Genomic DNA, 22,085 nt, shown 5'->3' on the forward strand with positions numbered 1-22,085 from the left:
GTCACCATTGCAACCATTCTGAAATTTTATATTGGCTTCACTGATTTTAGAAAAAGCTCCCTGAAATCCAAGACCCACTCAACAAAGACCTGCAGACCGGCTGGTCATCCTTGAAATCAAAAGCAGCAGGAGAAGGACTAGATATCTGGGGAACTGGGCTCTGGGTGTGATTCAGAAACAGTTTCTGGTTAACGTCCATCTTCTTCTCCTTTCTGGATGTCAATTTCTTTATCTGGAAATGCAGGGTTTGTAGTAGGTGCTATTTAACTCCTTTCACCCCCGACATTTAATAGCTAATGACCTGTTCTCCACCAATTCCTGGCTGGTTGTCCACCTCACCTGGATCACATACTCCTCCTTGTCATCTCTTCTTTAAACTCACCCTCTTTTTAGATCACTTGATAAATAGGTTTCTGTGGTTTACTTTGGGAGAGACACTATTCAAAGTGTGTGTGTGTGGTTGTGCACATGTTTCTCTGAATACTCTCTCTCCCAGAGAAGACTGTGTATCCTCCTCTCCCTCTCTCTGGTATAGATTGTTTCAGGCCTCCCTGCACATGATTGGTGCCCAGCAAAAGATAACATTGAGCTAAGGAAGGCAGGGCTTGTGTGGATAATTAGGTAAGTGTGTGGATACTTGAATAAATGAATGTGTGCCTATATGTGTGGGCTATCTGGAAGGTAAAATGAGTAAAGAAAACCAGAATACTTAGGTTCAAGTATGTGGCAGTGATGTTTTGGGCACAAAGCAGGAGCCTTGGGGTCAGGGACCTCGGGATCAAAGGCGGCTTGGAGCAGGCGTGACTGCTGAGGCGTGACTCAGTCCAGTGCCAGGGGAGAGCCCTGTGCCAGGTACGGCTGCCCAAAGGTGACAGGCTCTGGGTTCCATTACACAATCGCCATTGTCATTCCTGGGATGCCCCCTAAAGGTAATCACACACACACACACACACACACACACACACACACACACTCATGGAAGCACATAGTGCCAGGGCAGATAGATGATGTCTGTACCAACTCCTCTCTAATTACAGGTCCTACTCATGATAGAATAGGAAGGGGCAGATTTAGCCAATGACACAAACAGCCAAGAGTGAAGTTAAAGTGATTTATTGGGGGCAGAGCAAGAAACAGGCATTCTTTTCATCCACATTGACTCTTCAGATGAACCCTGAGCAACTTAGGACCAGCAGAGCCACTTAGACCTTCTGCATAATTCAGAGCTCAGAGGACTCTTCAGAGTGTGAACGAGAAAGCCTCATAGCACATATTATTAGGATGCAAATAAGAGAGATTCTGACAGTGAGAAAATAGTGACTACAAGGTCTACAGACAATTAAGACACATAAGCAGAAGGGAAGACGGTGTTCAGCATCTGGTGATCAGCTCCTCAAGGGCATAACTGTGGACCACATTACTTCTGCTTGGTCTTCTGCTGGGCTGGGCCTGGAATAACTGTTGAAGGAAATGGCTCAGGAATCTTAGACTGGCCCGGCTGGGGGATGCTAGGGTGGATCGGCTCAGGGAACTTGATGTGACCCTTCTCAGGAAACGTAGGATTACCTTGTTCAGGATACTTGGGGTAGTATGGCTCTGAAATCTTGGTGTGGTCAGGTTGTGGAACCTTGGTGTGGCCAGGTTGAGGAACCTTGGTGTGGTCAGGTTGAGGAACCTTGGTGTGGTCAGGTTGAGGAACCTTGGGGTGGCCAGGTTGAGGAACCTTGGTGTAGTCGGGTTGAGGAACCTTGGTTTGGTCATGTTGAGGAACCTTGGTTTGGTCAGGTTGAGGAACCTTGGTGTAGTCGGGTTGAGGAACCTTGGTGTGGTCAGGTTGAGGAATCTTGGTGTGGTCAGGTTGAGGAACCTTGGTTTGGTCAGGTTGTGGAACCTTGGGGTGGCCAGGTTGAGGAACCGTGGTTTGGCCAGGTTGTGGAACCTTGGGGTGGCATGGCTCCTTGGTTACGGGAACAGATGGTTCCTGGGGTGGAGGCTGGCAGGGCTGCTTCACCTGCTGCTGCTGAAGCTGGGGAGGTGGGATGTGGGTCTGCTTCTGCTGGTAGGAACTCATGGTTCAAAGGAGGCTGGACCTAGAAACAGAAAAGTTGACCCAGTGGTTTGGTGAAACAAGGAAGAAGACAAATTTAATGATAAATATATCTCATTTCATGCCCCTTCAGATATGAGAGTCTCTCTTCTCTTTCTTGCTGTTTCCCTGAATCAATGGAAACTTTGGTGATCCCTGTGTGCTTTTGAGAAGAGAAGCTTAACAGTGCTTTATCCTGCTCCACGTGAGTGAAGACCTGATCTATCCTTCCTTTCTTCCTGGTGATTATGAAAACCCACATCAGAAACACAACACGACACTTTTTAATAATCTTGAAAGATGTTCAAGTCAAAAGTCTCGAGTCTACCCTCTCAAGTCTACCACATAGCTCTCATAGACAAATTGCACACCAACCTGCCCTGAGCCCCTGATTCCACTTCCGACTCTCTGTTCACATCGTCCTCCCTGTGCATGCTTTCTGGAAGGCTGTCCATTCTGTTGCTGCTACTCCACATGCTCTCCCATCATGGCTCCCCTCCCAGACACTCGCTGCCAGATTCAAGTCACCTTCCTCATTTGCCGGAGCACAATACCTGCCCTACCCTCTCTCTTAATCACTTTCCATGAAATGTATTTGCAAATTATGCCCATGTTTTGGGGCATCCACTCTAGTGGATGGTAGGTTAAAGGAAACCTATGAAATAAAGAAAAACCTATCTTTTGAATATCCAAATTGCCAGTGCAGTGCCTCAATATTTCAAATTCTCAGTAATGATTAGAAGTATTAGAAAAGTACCCTGGACATGGTGTACTTCCTACCCTATAACTGAACAAATCATTATTGTAGAAACTATTCCCCATTTTTGATCTTAAGTTCCATAGTTAATCTGAGTGAGAAATCCATAGATCTGTACTATCACCTTAAACACAAATTAGCATTGCATTTAAAGTAAATATATTTTTAGCATAGAAAAATAGACTCCAAGCAAATAAAATACAATTGGACACATACAAAAACATCACAAGTAGAGAGACTCACCTGGTACAGGGAAACGTGCAAGCTGTCTGGCCTCTCAGGTCTGGTGGGGAGTCTCTGGCCAGCCAGCATTTTATACAGAATAGGAGCCTTGCCTTCAGGAAGTGGAATTTGTTTTGGGCTACTCTGTCTTTGTTCCAACTTTTGTAATGAAAATCTCTGGCTTAACATTTTTGTCACTTGGGCTTGGCCCCACTGTTCACCCTTGGTGGTGAGGTTGTTATGGGCAATAGGATTCCTGGCTGGTGATGAGTTGAATAAGGGGGAAGTTATGGGCTCTGGGACCAGGAAAAAGTGTGTTTCTTGGACAGAGCCCTACTCTTTAGCTCAGATTAATGTTGATCATTGTAATTCTCTAAATGGATTTGGGATAAACAATAGGCGCTACTGGTTCTTCTGGGAGGCCTTGAAGAACAGTAGGTGAATCATCTGATCTTCACTTAAGTGACTAGTCAGTAAACTATAATAAGTGAACCATATGCTATTCCATTTCTTAGCAGATCCAGGGCTGGGAGAGGAAACGAAAGGCTAAAAATCCTGCTTTAGAAATGAACTGTTTTTCCTCTGGTGTGAGCCTTAAGATGCCATGTTGACCGAGGACAGTAGATGTCACTGGGGATGGAGAGTCAAGATCAACTGAATGTGTTTGACATGATGCACAGCCCTGAAGACCTTGCCTCTCATGGGTTCTCTTTTATCATACACCAGCCATGCCCTCAGATCATGGTAAGATGAAACAGAGGTCATAAACCCAGAGCTGACCTCAACACACAACCTCTTACTAGGTGTGGCCCTGGGGAAATTCAAACATCCTTAGAACTCAAGTATGTGGATGGTTTCTCCCTTCCCACCCCTTTATCCCTGTGTTACCTCCTGTGAACCCGAACCCTCAGGCACAGCCACTGCTATGATCCTTCCATCAGTTTCCCCAAAGGCCTGGTTGCACTTTATCCTTACACCAGTCTGGTAGATGCTCAGTCAATGGGCAATTGTTGTGTTCCCTGATGGATTTGCAGTTTCATAGAAGGAAGGAAGGAAGGAGAGAAAGCATTCTTTTAGAGAGATGTCCATAAATTATTTTGATAATCATAAAGCAACTAATTGAAAATGATTCACTTTCTTAGGACAAGTCTCATGATATAATCTGGGAAGAGGGTGAGGATTTATTATCCTCCTCTGCTTCCTCTCCCACCCATCTTCTTTCTCTGCTGGTGTTTACTAGACACTTCCCTCTGGGATGGTGCCAGTGACACCATCATACCTAAGTTCTAGTTCCTAGTATCACATAAGCTCTCCTTTCAGGTTGGTCCAGGTCCCTCTCCTCTTCAAAACCATCTCTCAGAAGCCCCTGACACAAGGAGTTTTGACCAGACTTTGCTGTTTTACCTGGGATTCTTATCTCTAGAGGTACCTGCTCCTCTGTATGAATCTGGGTCTTTCTTGTGTCCTATCTTGATTCTGGACTTTGGTTCTAGAAAAAAATTCCTTTCTTATTCCCCATCTTCCTTTCCTGAATGGGCTTTCTCCTGCCCCTTCCTGATATCTTGTTCACTCTTATAAAAACCTCTCTGGCACAAACTTCCAGGACTTCTAAGTTTACCTAAACATGTTCCTTTTTGTTTGGACAGCATACTCAGTGTCTGAGTGTTAAGGCCCTTTCTGGCCTCCAGAGAAGCTTGATTTGTTCACCAGTGTACATGTACTAAGGAAACTAAACACCAATGCAGAGTGTGAATCATTTCACTTCCGAGAGAGAGTCCCACTTCCAGAGGTGACCTAATCTTCCGTGGCATCAGGAGGCTGCTGCTTCCCCACATCAATGTCCTGGGCCTTGCTTGAGACCTGAATGTGGATGATATTGGGTACTTTTAACACTCTCCAGATATTCTGGGTCTTGCTCTTTTGATGTGACTATATAAACCATCCCACGTACTTCCTTGGATTCTTTATTTTCTTGACCCTAGGTTCCAGTGTGGTATGTCTGTGTGAATTTTTAAGGCATTTGTGGAAGTTCAGACTTGAATTGTTGGTGCTTGGCAGCCACGCTTCATCAATGGAGTACACGAACTGATAGATAATGCTTCCCTCTTTCATTCCCAGGAAAAACCTTTCTGAGATGCAACTTTTCTTAAATTCAAAATGTACAATTAGATGAGTTTAGACATATGCAAACACCTATGACATCATCACCACAATCAAAGGAGTAGAAATCATAATCTTTCAAAATTTCCTTGTGTGTATGGTGAGAACTCACTATGAGATCCACCCCCTTAAAATTTAAGTACACCAGACTATGTTTGTAACTACAAACATTATGTTGTAGAGCTGATCTTCAGAACTTTTTTATCTAGTAAAACTGAAACTTTATACCCACTGATTAACAACTGCTTACCCCATCTCACCCATTAAAACCATTACTATATTCTCTGCTTCTATGAGTTTGATTATTTTACATACCACATCTAATTGAAATCATACAGTATTTATCCTTCTGTGATTAGCTTATTTTGCTTAGCAGTGTTATCTAGGTTCACTCATGCTGTTGCAAATGGCAGAATTTACTTCTTTTTTCTTTAATTAATTTTTTTAGAGAGAGGAAGGGAGAGGAATAGAAACATCAATGAGAGCGAACATCAATTGCATGCCCCCACTGGGGATTTGGCCCACAATCTGGGCATGTGCCCTGGCCAGGAATCAAACAGGCGACCTCTCGGGGCATGGGTTGATGCTCAACCACTGAGCCACACCGGATGGGCAATTTACTTCTTTTTTAAAAACTAAATAGTCTTCTGGAAGATGGCGGTGAGCAGGACCAGAGGGAGGGTGAGGGTGTGAGAGAGTGAGCGAGTGTGTGAGAGAGAGTGAGTGGATGTGAATGTGGATGACCAAACCCGAGCAGTGCAGAGCCTTGGAGCAGAAGGTTCTTGTGCTGTGGACTGGGAACAGCTGGCTACCACTGTAAGTGGCCCTTCAGGGCGCTTTTCCCTGCAAGGAGGGGAGGTCCCACCATTTTGGAAGATTCCGGGTCTTCCCTGGGAGGGGGCAGTGGGAGCAGCCAGGGCCCAGCAACCTGAGCCCACCAGTGCACCTGGCACCATCGGACCAGTGGACATTCTGTGTCAACACAGACCAGTGCACAGTACAGAGCTCCCAAGGTGCTGGTCCTGGAAGCTGCAGACAGTCTAGAGCCCAGCACCATCCCCCATAGTAGCAGCCTGATCAGAGTCGTAATATACCCCCAGCAACAGAGGCTGGGGGGCAGCCATCTATCCCCAGGCAACAGAAGCACAGACCAGCAGCTGAGACCCATTCCCCAAAAGTGCAGCAAAAGCTGAGCAGGAGTTGAGCCCCACTGGGCAGCACCACTCCCCAGCTGCCAGTGGCTGGACCTGGGGATCCACAGAGGCCTGTGCAGTCCAGTAGCGCACAAAAGCAGTGGGAAGCTGGAGAACGAGAGAGAAGAAGAGAGAGACAGAGAGAGAGAATGATGCGTTCCAGCTGCCCACTCGCGGGAACTGCAGGGTGCTAGGGCACCAGAGAGGCCTGTGCAGGGACTGTGCAATCCAGTTACCCATCGGACCTGTAGGGTGCTGAAGCACCAGAGAGGCCTGTGCGACCCAGCTGGTTCTTTGAAAAGATAAACAAGATTGATGGACCCTTAGCTAGACTCACCAAGAAACAAAAAAGGAGAACCCAAATACAAAAAATCAGAAATGAAAGAGGAGAAATAATAACTGACACTACAGAAACAAAAAGGATTGTTAACAGATATTATGAACAGTTATATGGCAAGAAATTCGACAATCTAAGCGAAATGGACAAATTTCTAGAAACACATAGTCTCCCAAAACTGAACCGGGAAGACATAGAAAATTTGAACAGACCAATAACAACAAAAGAAATTGAAGATGTAATCAAGACTCTCCAGCAAACAAAAGCTCAGGCCCAGACTACTTCATGGGGGAATTTTACCGAACATTCAAAGAACTAATACCCATTCTCCTCAAAAGATTTCAAAAAATTCAAGAAGGAAGACTTCCAAACTTGTTTTATGAGGCCAGCATAATTCTAATTACAAGCCAGAAAAAGGCACTAGAAAGAAAGAAAACTACAGGCCAATATCCTTGATGAACATAGATGCCAAAATCCTGAACAAAATACTAGCAAATCGAATCCAGCACTACATCAAAATAATTATTCACTATGACTAAGTGGGATTCAACCCAGGGATGCAAGGCGGGTACAATATTTGCAAAACAATAAATGTGATACACCACATAAACAAAATGAAAGATAAAAATCATATGATCATATCAATAGTCGCTGAAAAAGCATTTGACAAAATCCAGCACCCATTTCTGATAAAAACACTCAGCAATCTGGGAATAGAGGGATCATATCTCAACATAATAAAGGCCATATATGAAAGACCTACAGCTAACATCATACTCAATGGGCAAAAATTAAAAGCATTTCCCTTAAGAACAGGAATAAGACAAGTATGCCCACTTTTGACACTCTTATTTCACATAGTACTGGTAGTCTTAGCCACAGCAATCAGACATGAAGAAAAAATAAAAGGGATCCAAATGGGAAAGGAGGAAGTGAAACTGTCATTATTCACAGATGACATGATACTATACATAGAAAACCCTAAAGACTCCATCAAAAATATACTAGACTTAATAAATGAATTTGGCAAAGAAGCAGGGTACAAGATTAACATCAAGAAATCGATGGTATTCTTATACACCAATGATGAACTTACAGAAAGAGAAATTAAGAAAACAATCCCATTTACCATTGCGGCAAAAAAATTAAGATACCTAGGAATAAACTTAACCCAAGAAATAAGGGACCTATTTGCATAAAACTACAGGACATTGAAAATAGAAATAGAGGAAGATATAAAAAAGTGGAAGCACATATTTTGTTCATGGATTAGAAGAATTAACATCATTAAAATGTCCATACTACCCAAAGCAATCTATAGATTCAATGCAATCCCCATCAATATACCAACGACATACTTCACAGAACTAGAACAAATACTTCAAAAGTTCATATGGAACCAAAAAAGAGGTTGAATAGCCACAGCTATCTTGAAAAAGAAGAACAAAGTAAGAGGGGTCACATTGCCAGATTTCAGGTTATACTACAAAGCCACTGTAATCAAAAGAGTCTGGTACTGGAACAAGAACAGGCATATAGACCATGGAACAGAACAGAGAACCCAGAAATGGACCGAAGGCAATATGCTCAATTAATATTTGACAAAGGTGGCAAGAGCATACAGTGGAGTAAGGACAGCCTCTTTAATAAATGGTGTTGGGAAAATTGGACAGCTACATGCAATAAAATGAAACTAGACTATCAACTTACACCATACACAAGAATAAGCTCAAAATGGATAAAAGACTTAAATGTGACTCAAGAATACATAAAAATCCTAGAAGAAAATGTAGGCAACAAAATTTTAGACATCATATGCAGCAGAATTTTCACTGATACATCACCTAAGGCACCAGAAACAAAGGAGATCAAGAATACATAAAAATTCTAGAAGAAAATGTAGGCAACAAAATTTTAGACATCATATGCAGCAGAATTTTCACTGATACATCACCTAAGGCACCAGAAACAAAGGAGAAAATGAACACATGGGACTACATAAACTCAAAAGCTTCTGCACAGCAGAAGATACAACCCTCAAAATGGAAAGGCAACCCACTGTATAATTGCCATAATTGCCAATGATATATCAGATAAGGGGTTAATTTCCAAAATATATAGAGTGCTCATACAACTCAACAAAAGGAAGACAAAGAACCCAATTAAAAAATGGGCAGAGGAACTAAATAGACACCTCTCCAAACAGGACATCCAAATGGCCAAGAGACGAAGAAATGCTCAACATCACTAATCATCAGAGAGATGTAAATTAAAACAACAATGAGGTATCATCTCACACCTGTCAGAATCGCCACCATCAACAAATCATCAAACAAGTGTTGGCGAGGGTGTGGAGAAAAGGAACTCTAGTACACTGCTGGTAGGAATGCAGACTGATGCAACCACTATAGAAAACAATATGGTGTTACCTCAAAAAATTAAAAATTGAACTTCCATTTGACCCAGTGATCCCACTTCTAGGAATATACCCTAAAAAGCTTGAAACACCAATAAGAAAGAATATATGTACCCTCATGTTTATAGCAGCAGTATTTACAATTGCTAAGATCTGGAAACAACCCAAATGTCCATCAGTAGAAGAATGGATAAAAAAGCAGTGGTACATATGCACAATGGAGTACTATGCAGCTGTAAGAAAGAAAGATCTCTTATCCTTTGAGACGACATGGAGGGTCCTGGAAAGTATTATCCTAAGCGAATCAAGCCAAACAGAGAAAGAGAAGTATCATATGATCTCACTTATTTGTGGAATATAATGAACATAACAGTCTGAGGAATGGAGTAATCCCGGAGACGTGGAAGTGGAGTACAGACTGACAATCCCCAGAAGAGGGGGTGGTGGGAGAGAGATAAACTACAAAACTTATATGCATGTATGTATAAACAATGGACATGGTCAATAAAGCTGGGGACAGGGCTGGGAGGGTGGGGGAGGGGGGAATCATTGGGGGAAAAACATCTGTAACAAAAATAAATGAATAAATTTAAAAAAACTAAATAGTATTCCATTATGTGTATATATCATATTTTCTTTATTCATTTGTTGATTGACACTCTTGTTGTTTCCACATCTTGGCTATTGTGAATAATGCTGCAATGAACATAGGCATGCAGATGTTTCTTAGAGATGCTAGTCTCAATTTTTTTTTTTTTTTGTATATATACACCCAGAAATGAGAATGCTGGATCTCATGGTAGTTCTATTTTTAATATTTTGAGGACTGTCTATACTTTCTTTATAGCTGCTGTGCCATTTTACATTCTTATCAACAGTGTAGAAGGTTTCCAGTTTCTCCATAACCCAACCAATACTTATCCTTTGCTTTTTTCAATAAATAATTGCCATATGGAACTACTGAAGACCCAGGTTAGCCAAAACAATCTTGAGAAAGAAGAACAAACCTAAAGGTGTCATATTCTGATTTCAAATTGTATTACAAAGTTATAATAGTTAAAACATAAAGACAGACATATAGGCCAATGCAACAGAATAAAGAGCCCATAAATAAATCCATACATATACAGACAACTAATCTTTGACAAGGATACTAAAGAACACACAATGGGGAAAGAACAGATTTTTTAACAAATGGTGCTGGAAAAACTGGATATCTACATGCAAAAAAGAAAAAGAGAAAAAAGAAATTGGACCCCTACCACTCATCATATACAAAACTCAGCTTGAAATGGATTAAAGATTTAAACATAAGACCTAAACATGTAAAACTCCTAAAAAATAGAGGAAAATCTTTATAATATTGGTCTTGACAATGATTTCATAGATATAAAACCAAAAGCACAGGCAACAAAAGCAAAAGTAGTCAAGTGAGACTACACCAAACTCAAAATCTGCACAGCAAAGGAAACAATCATCAGAGTAGAAAGACAACCTACAGAATGGAAGAAAATATTTGCATTTTTACAAGTGTTTAATTTCCAAAATATATATCTTATAAGGAGTTAATTTCTAAGCTAAATAAGAAATCTTATGAGAGGCTAAATTCCAAAATATGTAAGAAATCTTATAAGAGGTTAACTTCCAAAATATATAAAAAACGTCTATAATTCAATAGCACAAAACCAAACAACCTGAATGAGAAAAGAGCAAAGGGCTTCTATAGACATTTCTCCAAAGAAGAATTACAAATGGTCATCAGATATATGATATAATGTTCAACATGATTATCAGGGAAATATAAAATAAAATAAAAATTTATCGTGGAAATGTCCTTGGTGGTTGCCTATTGTGACATATTCTTTATAATATATTGATGTTTTCTTTCACCTAGTTTCACTCCTCCTGTATCTCATATTGTTCCCCCCTCTAAGATTATATTTCCAAATAAATTGATTACACATAAGGCTTTTTTTGGGGGTGGAGGGAATCCATGAAACACATGTTCTAGTTGAGATACAGAAGGAGAAACCCAATTGCCCAATGATGAAAATCAGTGCACAGGCCAAGGTCAGAGAAATCATGTGATAGCACAGTGTAAGAAACTTGAAATTGACCAAGGACTGTCTTTGGAAGCTCTGGAACTAGGCTATTCAGTAGAGTTTGCCACTAGACCACGTGCCTACTTAAAATTAAATGTAGGACTCAGACTCTTAAACCTGTGTGAATTATGAGATAATAATTATATGTTGTTTTAAGACACTAAACTTGTGGTGATTTATTATACAATAATGGAAAACTAAACTAAAACTAATGACAAAATGTAAACTTTTAAGCAAAAATTGTAATTTTGTGTTCAAAGAGTGAGGTTTAGACATTCCCCTCAAATCCACAGCATTATCGAATGAGAGTATAGACAACTCAACATCCCAGCAAACATCAAATAAGCTCCTACCATTTGGCAGGCACTTGGTTCTGCAGAGGTGAGGGGGTGGCAGGGAGGTGTGGGAGTTGTTGAACATAATGCAGTAAAGAGACAGAGGGCAAAGAGGGACAGGGGTCTAAGCAACATGGCGGAGAAGCAAGTACAATACGTAGGGAGATTCAGGAAGCTGGTTGGGAAAGGGTTGGCATAGATCACCTAAAATACTCTCCTGAACAAGGAACAGGAGGAAACAGCTTGCAACCCAGTGGGAACTCCCTTATTGAACAGTTCTCATCTAAACCAGATACTATCTTCTGTTTTCTTCAGCACAAATGGAGAATCATGGTGCTGCTGGGACAGAGGAAACCAAGATCTACCCATGAAGAGAACCACATGTACATTTCTTTATCAGCACAGGTGACATCTGCATCTGAGCTGGAAACATGCAGTTTTACCACCTGTGGGTAGTTTGTACCTCCAAGTCCTCACACAGATGCAGTATCCTACCATCTACTGTTGGCTCTGTGAATGGCATTCTACTTCCTAGAGAGAAAGGAACTGAGGGAAGAGGAGGAGCTTGGACCCCAAGGAGAACTCTACCTCTGCCAAATAACCTTGCTGTCTAAGTTTAAAGGCCGTGGGCAATATGGGAGTCCTTGGTTGTGAGTGGGTTGGAGGGAGTGGTGTTCCGGAGGGATTTTTCATAAAAAGATTTAGAATTGCATTGGGGTTTATGTGGGATATTTCCTTCCTTCTCTTTCTCCTTCCTTCCCTCACTGGGCATTCAGTGAAAGGCAAACACTGACTAAGGTGATTAAATCAGCATGTATGTGTGTGTGTTTCATGATTTTGGAGATGTGTGTGTGTGTGTGTGTGTGTGTGTGTGTTGTGTCTGAGTGTGAGTATTTAAGTGTTTGGCTTCCTGGTGTTGGGGCATCAGGAAGAGAGGATGAGTGAAGAACAGATAATCATTTTGAAATATGCACAAGTATTATTTCTTTGGAATAATAATGATAAATAATAAAATAAACTGAACAGAATAATGACTATTTGGGCACAAGGACTCCGGGTCAGAGATGGCTTGAAGCAGGGACCATCTGCATTCAGATATAATGCACTCGGGCAAGAAGAAAGCCCTGCTCTAGCTGAGGTGCCCAAAGTACCTGCTCTCCCATTAGCAGCCCTGTGTGTACAGCAGTCACACATACACATCTGCACATTCTCAGTGCCTGGATCGGGCACTTTTTGACAACAGCCCTCATAACCAGTCCTGCTGTGAGCAGTTCCTACTTCATGTTGAGAGAACAGTGAAGAAAGCTGAGTCAACCAATGACACACATAGCCAGTTATGGAGTTAAACATAATTTAATGGGGGCAAAGCATTGAAGAATCACTCGATCCTCCCCGCACAATCACTTTCCAAATGAGCCCTGAGTGGCTAGAAGACTAGCTCAGCCAATGAGACTTTCAGCCTTATTCAGGGACTCAGAAACCCTCCAGACTGGGTGTGAGGGACATCTTTCTGGAGGATGCAAAAAGGGAGGGGTTATGACTCAAGGTGACAGCATGCTAACTGTAAGTGGGACAGGCAAGCAGAATAGAGAGGAGATTCAGCATTCAGCAGTTGGTTCCTCAAGGACATGGCTGTGGATGACCATGTTACTTCTGCTTGGTCTGCTGAATTGGTGCTGGTGTTGAGGGACATGGCTCCGGCACCTTGGTGTGGCAGGGCTCCGGCACCTTGGTGTGGCAGGGCTCCGGCACCTTGGGGTGGCAGGGCTCCGGCACCTTGGGGTGGCATGGCTCAGGAACCTTGGTGTGGCAGGGCTCCGGCACCTTGGTGTGGCAGGGCTCCGGCACCTTGGTGTGGCATGGCTCAGGCACCTTGGGGTGGCAGGGCTCCAGCACCTTGGGGTGGCATGGCTCAGGAAACTTGGGGTGGCAGGGCTCTGGCACCTTGGTGTGGCAGGGCTCCGGCACCTTGGTGTGGCATGGCTCAGGAACCTTGGGGTGGCATGGCTCAGGAACCTTGGGGTGGCAGGGCTCCTTGGTTTGGGGGACACATGGTTCCTGGGGTGGAGGCTGGCAGGGCTGCTTCACCTGCTGCTGCTGCAGCTGAGGGGGTGTGGTGCAGGGCTGCTTCTGCTGGTGGGAACTCATGGTTCAAAGGAGGCTGGACCTAGAGACAGAACAGATGGTGAAAAAGGGATCAACTCGGGAAGAAGCCAGTCCAATGCCAAATAGGTTTAATTTCAGGCCCCTTTATAAGAGTGAGCCTCATCTCTCCCCTGGCTGTCCTCCACTTGAGAGTAAAGTATGCTTTGATAATTTCTGGGCCCTTTTAAGAGAAGGAGCTTAAAGCCAATTTGTTTGCCCCATTTCAGTGGGATTCATTGCTCAGCTCCCTTTCTTCCCCAGTCATGTCACATTGCTCATTGACAAGTACCCACACTAGGTCTTTGGGAAAGTGATAGCTTAGAAACGACTGTGGCCCTGGCTGGTTTGGCTCAGCGGTTAGAGCATTGGCCTGCGGTCCGGAGAGACCCAGGTTCAGTTCCCGCTAAGGGCATATACCTCGGTTGCAGTTTGTCCCCGGCCCTGGTAGGTCGTGCGGATGGCAGCCACTCGATATGTCCCTTTCACGTCGATGTTTCTCTCTCTCTCTCTCTCTTCCTCTCTCTCCCTCCCACTCTATCTGTGCAAAAAATGGAAAAAAATGTCCTCGGGTGAGGATGGAAACGACTGTGGTCCGCCCACTCCTGGTACTACACAGCACACCTGTGACTTACAGGATGACTCTACAGGAATCCAAGCTCCTGCAACCTCACTCTGGCCTGGTTTACTCAGTGTCCCCCCTACCCCCGAAATGCCTTTCCTTCCACCTCTGCCATCCGAATACTCCTCCACTGTAGCTCACATCATGTGTGGTCACTGGGAACTCTTCATGAGTGCGGTTCCCCAGCTGCCATAGCCCTTCCCTGCCCCCCTCCCTATACCAATCACTGTCTGCTTTGTTTCATCTAAGTATGTACATGAATTATCTTCCCTGCTGGGTTATGAGTTTGTTAAATAAGTTCCTATGGGTATGATTTACCCAAAGTGCTTAGCGTAGTGCCTTAAATATAATATAGGCTCAGTAGAGGCCTATCATATGAATTACACTTTTTATAACAAGTCTTATAAACAGAGAGGACAGTGGTGTTTCTGAGGGTGCTCTGGGCCTGAGTTCCAGTTGTAATCATGCTTTTAACGTACTGTAGGATTTTGCACAGAGCTGCCCCCTTCCCTGACCACAGTTTCATAGCTGTCCACTGAGTTGGCTGACTTAACCAACTACTAAGTCCTCTTTAAACCCAAACTGCTCTTTAATTTAAAATGAAAACATCCCAATAATCTCAGTCTCCAAGTCATACCCAGAATCAGCCTTCTTACACATTTGCCTCTGTCTAGTTTCTAATAAAAATATAATAAAAAAATAAACAATAATAATAAAATAAGCAAGAGTTTCACACCGGTCCTGATCAGGACTTACCTGGTACGCAGCGAAGAACAGGTTTTCTGGTCCCTCTGGTCTGGTGTAAAGTTAGTGGCCAGCTGGCTTTTTATAAGGTGACTGAGCCCTGCCTTAAGAAAATAGAATCATCCCGGGCCCCTGTTTTCATTCCTTATCTGTCAAACATGATTCACCCCACTCCCCTCAATTACCAGTTGGCACAGCTTCTGTGTTGAAAACCACCCACTTGGTATTTTTTGGCACAGGCTGCCTACCAGTGATGTCACCCGGGCCCAGTTCCCACTGCCACCCTCCCCCTTAGCCCCCAGGTAGCGCTCGTGTTGGACACTGGGTGAGCCACAGGCTTCCTGCAGGGTTTTATAAATTAACTCTGGAGGGAAATCTGAGTCCTTTTGTGATCTTGCCACCTTTTAGCTCTTTTTCTTTTTTCTTGAGATGGTTGTTCCTCGTGTTCTGTGGAATAGAATACATTTGGGCACATGAACAAGTGGGGAGGAGCAGAGGTGGGCACGAGTTGTCCGCCTTATGAAGGGAGACAGAAGCCAGAGATCATGGAATTGACTGAATACAGACTCCTTGTCTGGGGGCTTCAACACCATTAGATCCATTTCCTCCATCGTTCTCCTAACTCCATTGAACTACACACATTCAGAATTACTTAATTATTACCTCCCCCAACCCCACCCCTCCCTGACTGGTTGCTAATCTGGGTAAACTTGCTTTGGTTTCACCAGCCACACCTTCACCCCTCTCCTATTTAAAAGATTTTCAAGGTCTAATTCATCTTCTGGGATAACCTTTCCCTCCACTCCACCCAGCCTTCTGGCTGTGACCATTTCCTCCTTCCTAACCTGACCGTATACCAACCCCACCACCTGAAATCCTGGAGCCTCTTCTAACTGCCTGCACCCCATCCCATCCACGGAGCCCTCAGTGATGCTCCCCACACCGCTTGCCCACTTCCAACACCTGGAGCTCTTGCTGGCTGCAGTGTCTGCCCCCTGCTCCCTGGCTCTGTGTTTCCTGGGGGCTTTCTGAGTGTCAGATCTATGCTTGCTCAAAACAATGGTGTTCCCTCCTCGTTCATTCAGTGAGTATTAACAGAGTCCTTAGTCAGTCACGGCTCATTCTAGGAGTTCTCTGTACCCAGATTACTTCTCCTCATCAGATGGGGATCCCCTGGGGCGAGAGACACAGCGGCATAGACCCACTAGTGTAACGGACCCCGGAGAGTCTTGTCCACACTCCTCACGTGACGGTCCGGGAACGCGAGGCTGCAGGCAGTGAAGTAACTCACCCAGGTCAAACAGCAAGCCCCAAGAGAAAAGGAATTCTGCACAGAAACCCTGTGTCCCCCTTTGTCCTTGCCGCTACAGAGGAAATTAAGAGGAATGTGATTGAAGGTGGAAAGGGGGAGCCCTGACTTCCTGGCTTGGAGCGGGGTCCACTCATAGTCGTGGGAAAGCTTTGTGTGTGTGGCACTGTGAAGAGGTCTCCCTGTGGTAAGCCCTTCATCTCTGCTAGGACAGACCCACTTAGGTGGTCACACATCTGCTCCGTGTTGGAAGAGGCTGGGGATGAACAGAAGGCGTTTCTAGCTCTGCTGAGAACAGGAGGGGACACCAATTAGCACAGTGGAAACAAGGCACTAAGTCAGTTTGTCATCACTCAGTGGACCAGGGTCTGAGGGGAAGGAAAAGGCTCACAGGCCTGTTTTGAAAGAGTTGCTTTCACTCCGGAGGAGGTCCCAGGCGGGCGTGATGACAGAGCCTGGGTACCCTGACCATAAGGACAGTAAATGGCAGGTGAGCAGCCCCTGAGCACCTGCCCAGGTACATCTTCCCTCCACTATGGTCAGGTCCTGAAGATTCTTTCTTTCATGGTCTTCTCTTTTCTGAGGTCATAAAAGCAGGGATCCCTTGCGTCTTTACACCAGCAATTTCCTTTGATCATTATAACATAAAACTGAAGTTCAGAGCTGCCCTCGAAACAGAATCTGTTACTAGGTGTGACCTTAGGAAAAAACCGAAGCACCCTCATAACCCAGGTGTGTGGACAGTGCCTCCTCCTCATTCCCCTCCACCGCCACCAAACACACACCTAAATATTCGTGAAGCACCTGCTGAGTCACCTCTCGTTAACTTCGGTCCTGTACCAGCCTCCCACAGTGTGCCTACAACCATCGGTCTGCCTCCATCTTCCCATGTACCTGGTGTGCAGTAGCTGGTCGGTGAGCTGGCCATGATGGAATGAGTGACTGACTGGCTGGATGCATGATTAATGAATAAATTACCGAATGGCATTATTTGTCAAGAGAGGCCCAGAGACTGCTGGAAAGTCTCTCATCTTTGGGGATGAGCTGAGGAAAGAAGTCTCAGCAAAGGACAGACAGCATTTCTGCTGCCTTCCCCACACATCAGCTTCACTGTCCATCGGTTTAACCACCCACCTGCCTCTGGCTGCCACCAGCACCGTGGCCACAGCTGAGCTCCAAGCCTCTCGCCTCACTTTGGCTCCCCTCTGGGCTTGAGCTAGGTCCCCCTTTTGCCCAAACTCCCTCCCAGGAGCCCCTGCAGAGGGAGCACCAGGAGGAACCTGCGCTGCACCCGGTGGAATTCTCAGCCTCAAGGAACCTGCTTTCTGCTCCTCTGTTCTACCCTCCCAGCTGTCTCAGGCCCTGGAGGGTCTGAACCCAGCTCTGAAGTTGGGGTACCCTGTGCCCACCTTTGGCCTTTGCCCTGGATGTGAAGAAATTTCCTTGTCACCCAGTACCCCGCACTGGCAGGGCTCCCCTGCCTGCCTCGACCTGTGCTTCCTCTCCTCCGCCCAACCCCGCTCTGGCTGCAACTCGGAGCTTTTCCGTGACCCCTGACATCATTCTCCCCGTTTCTTTACCTGAGGCACGCTCAGTGGTTGGTGTTCAGTCCGTTCTCCCCTTCAGGTAAGTTTTGATTCACTATCAAAGCTGAACTAGCTGGTGAATCTGGTCCTACAAACTCCACGCATCAAAAAGGGGGAGTCCATCGCCCCGGATTTCTCAGCCTTCCGCAGAAGCCCCTCCTCCGTTCCCAGGAGGCTGCTGCTCTCCCCAAGTCCAGCCTGGCTCCCCTTCGCCAGCTGTGGGCTCCTCCACAGCTCCGAGCAGGCCTCTGGTTGACTACCATTGACAGAGTGGGCAGATTGGCCCTGAGCCCAGCCAGTTACCAGGCCCTTCCCGACAGGTGTCTCCCTCCTCAGTAACTTCCCGAGGCTCAGAGCAGGCAGAGAGTGCCACGCATTGTCCCATAGAAGCCCACGTTTGAAATGTGGCAGCATCTCGAAACAAGCAGTATTAAGAGGGTTCTACTCCCCATGATCACTGTGAGGAGCAGAGTACAGGCTGCTTGTTGCAGGTCGTGATCATTATCGAGAAAAGTTTGTATAACACACAGGCTCCCCACCGGAAAAAGAGGAGGAAAAGGAGGCGGCAACACCAGGCCCCAGGGGTTCAGAAGCCTCCTGAGCACTTTGGTCCAGCTGGCAGGGGAGGCGCAGGTTGTGAGCCTGGATGCAGAGGTGGAGGGAGCGCCCCATGTCCTGGCACCGAGAGCCTGCAGCCAGCACTGTGCCCTACAGCAGGGGAGGGGCAGGCGGGCCGGAGGGACCCGGGACAGCCTGCAGAGCTTGTTTAGCAGCAGAAGCCTGGGATGCAGGTCCCCTCTGGGTGCGTGGTCTCCCTCAGAATAGAGTATGCCCCTCTCTCTTTTCTCTTTTCAGTGGATAAACATTTAAATCTGTCTTCTTTGCTTGAGGCAGGCAAAAAAAGAACCTAGGTTAGTGTCTGGCCCAGTTGTTTCAAAGCCTTGTTCTGCCCTTGTTAGTTAGATGACCTTGAACTAACTTGTTCAATGTCCGCATCTGCACTTCAATGTCCGCATCTTTAAATTGGGAATTTTAAATTGTGCTTTTCAAGATTATTGTAAAGATTACATGAAATGATGCTTCAGACGTTTTCTGGATGAATGAGCTAAAAATGATTCTTGCTAATTTGTGAGGGCAGGGGAGAGGGAGAGAAAGAGAGAGAGGGAGAGAGAGAGAGAAAAGAGAGGACCCTTTAATGAGCCTTGCTTTTTCCACTAAATTTCCAAGCATACATAATGGCCAGATTATACCATGAGTTACTGGATAATATCAATGACTGCGAAGTCCATGCTTTACATGAGTTGGGGTACAGGGGGTGGCTAAATTTCTTGGTGATTATGCAATGACCTGGGCATGCCCTAGATAACAAAACTGAGGTAGAAAAATGTTAAGTAACTCTCCCAAGAGATTACAAATATAGAATGTGCTAGGATACAGTCCCCTAACAACTCTGACACATTGCTCTCAATACCAGTAAAACATGGGGCATTCTATAAGTTGGAGGGCTACTCTTGGAAGAAACCCTGACTGGGTCCTGATGTTCCCACATAGCTGAACTGATCAATTGCCTATCTATTATCCATTTGACATAAAGTTTCCCTAGGTATGGATGATCGAAAAGCACAAGTAGATAGCTATTTTTAGTGGAGGGTGTTGAGGTTTGAAACAAAATCTGGGATGGTTTAGACTATGTGCTAGGTGTACCCACCTTCGATCACTCAATGCCCCTTGGGCTGTTGAAGGGGCACAGTGACACGCACACAGCTAAGTATTTTTCACAGAGAATCCCAGTCCCTGTTGGAGGTAACTACTGGTTGTAGTTGTTCTCGCTCTTGTTTGTTCAGCTGTGCCTATTTCACCCCGATCCACCTCTGAGAGCCAGCACCTCCAGAGTATAGAGTGGCCTCTATAGATCACAGATGTACAAACAAAGTCCTGGGTTCAAATTCTGCCTCTGGTCCTTACTAGCTGTGTGTATGATTTGGGGAAAGTGTCTTAGTAACAATAGCTCCCATTTGATTGGCACCCGCCAAGTGTTAGACTTTGTTCTGGACACTTGATGCTAATTGTCACAATAGCAGTGCTAGGAACAGATCATTAAACCCATTCTACAGATGTGGAAGTTGAAGCACAAAGAATAAGTCACCTGCTCAAGTTTATGTGGCAAATAGGTGGCAGGTTCAAGAGGCAAATCCAGTACTGTGACTCCAGGACCTTTATGAATTTGAGTTTATTTTATCCATATGTTAGAAATGATAGCATCAGCTTCCAAACCGTTATTAAATGGGGTTACATATGCAAAGCAACTACTATAGTAACTGGAGCATAGTTGATGGGCACTAGATATCAGTACATTTCTTCTCCTTAGGTTCCAAAGCACATCAGTTACTGGAAACTCATCTCCCGTGACTCAGAACAATTCATAATTATCTTGGTTGTGAAGTAGTCAGTCATTTATCTAACATATTTGCTGAATGACAACCAAATATCAAGCATGAAGTCTGGTGGAGAAATAGGCAGCGTTCGGTGATCTTCCGGGACCCAATATTGCCGGTGAGGAGTGTTTCTCCAACTGATCTAAGCATAACAATCACTTGAGCTGCTGGTTAAAAATACAGCTGCATTGCCCTGGCCTGTTTGGCTCAGTGGTTAGAGCATCAGCCTGCAGTCCAGAGAGACCCGGGTTCAGTTCCCGCTAAGGGCATGTACCTCGGTTGCAGTTTGTCCCCAGCCCCGGTTGGTCGTGCTGATGGCAGCCACTCGATGTGTCCCTTTCATGTCGATGTTTCTCTCTTTCTCTCTCTCTCTCTCTCTCTCTCTTTTTCTCTCTCTCCCTCCCACTCTACCTGAACAAAAAAATAGAAAAATGTCCTCTGGTGAGGATAAAAAAAAAAAATACAGCTGCATTGTGTAAATGTACCACAGATATTTTATCCACTCATCTTCTGATGAGCACTTGGGCTGTTTGCAGATTGTAGCCAATGTAAATAACAGTGCTATGTACATACATTCTTTCTGATGGATGTTTTGGGGTTCTTAGGATATATTCCCAGAAGTGGGATTACTGGATCAAATAGCAGTTCCATTTTTAAATTTTGAGGAAACTCCATACTGTTTTCCATAGTGGCTGTACCAGTCTGCATTCCCACCAGCAGTGTACTAGGGTTACCTTTTCTCTACATCCTCACCAGCACTTGTTGTTTGTTGATTTATTGATGACAGCCATTCTGACAGGTGTGAAGTGATACCTCATTTTACATAGTTTTAATTTGCATCTCTCTTATGATTAGTGATGTTGAGCATTTTTTTCATAGGTCTATTGGTCATCTGAATGTCCTCTTTAGAGAAGTGCCTATTCAGGTCCATTTTTTAGTTGGATTATTTGTCTTCTTTATGTTGAGTTGTCTGAGTTCTTTATATATTTTAGAAATTAACCCCTTATCAGATTATTATGCTAAGCAAAATAAGTCAATCAGAGAAAGACAAGTATTACATGATCTTACTTATTTGTGGAATCTAATGAACAAAATAAACTGACTAAAAAATAGGTGCAGAGACATGGATGCATGGCACAGACTGACAGACCTCAGAGGGGACAGGAGCAAGGGGGAGGGGAAGAGATTAACCAAAGAATTTATATGCATATATGCATAGCCCATGTACACAGACAATAGTGTGGTGAAGGCCTGGGGGGGGGGGGGGGGCTTGGAGGAGAGGTAAAAGGAGGGGGATGGGGTTATCTGTAATACTGTCAATAATAAAAAGTAAATTTAAAAAAGGCAGCTGCAACTTCTCCATTCTAACGAATAGAAATAACTAAAGGAGGCCCTGGGATCTGTATTTCTGAAGTGTTTATTGGTTGGTTTTATGATCAAACAAGTGGGAAAATACTAGATTCTAAACCCAATGTCTTTTCTGCCTTGACTGCAATTGACATAATCTGGTTTCCTTTAAGAAATACCCCTATCTGGTCTAACTTTAGTTTTATTCAATCAGTTAATTTTTTAAAAGTCCTCAGAAACTATCAGGGTTGAAAATCACTGCTCTCACAGAATATCTCAACTCTTAGTGCCA

At 44.5% G+C, this 22,085-nt stretch overlaps 2 protein-coding genes across 2 annotated transcripts; both read right to left on the bottom strand.

Annotated features, from left to right (window-relative positions):
- Positions 1-1,417: 1,417 nt before the first annotated feature.
- LOC118637806 (small proline-rich protein 3-like) lies at positions 1,418-2,071 on the bottom strand. Its single transcript, XM_036273387.1, has 2 exons — positions 1,628-2,071; positions 1,418-1,483 (listed from the first exon to the last, which is right to left on the bottom strand). Exons 1-2 carry the CDS (start codon positions 2,069-2,071, stop codon positions 1,418-1,420), a joined length of 510 nt encoding a protein of 169 aa, XP_036129280.1.
- Positions 2,072-13,255: 11,184 nt separating this feature from the next.
- On the bottom strand, positions 13,256-13,756 carry LOC118637717 (cornifin alpha-like). Its single transcript, XM_036273268.1, has one exon. The coding sequence runs from the start codon at positions 13,754-13,756 to the stop codon at positions 13,256-13,258; it is 501 nt and encodes a 166-aa protein (XP_036129161.1).
- Positions 13,757-22,085: the final 8,329 nt, after the last annotated feature.

The sequence above is a fragment of the Molossus molossus genome, unplaced genomic scaffold (genome assembly GCF_014108415.1).
Source record: "Molossus molossus isolate mMolMol1 unplaced genomic scaffold, mMolMol1.p scaffold_m16_p_20, whole genome shotgun sequence".
Lineage (NCBI taxonomy): Eukaryota > Metazoa > Chordata > Mammalia > Chiroptera > Molossidae > Molossus > Molossus molossus.

What these genes read in the sequence shown, in the direction of transcription:
- LOC118637806 (XM_036273387.1), bottom strand. Translation starts at nt 2,071, where the DNA reads ATGAGTTCCTACCAGCAGAAGCAGACCCACATCCCACCTCCCCAGCTT. An exon ending in CTCAACCTGGCCACACCAAG is followed by an intron (nt 1,484 to 1,627) that starts GTTCCACAACCT and finishes GGCCAGTCTAAG; the next exon opens with ATTCCTGAGCCATTTCCTTC.
- LOC118637717 (XM_036273268.1), bottom strand. Translation starts at nt 13,756, where the DNA reads ATGAGTTCCCACCAGCAGAAGCAGCCCTGCACCACACCCCCTCAGCTG.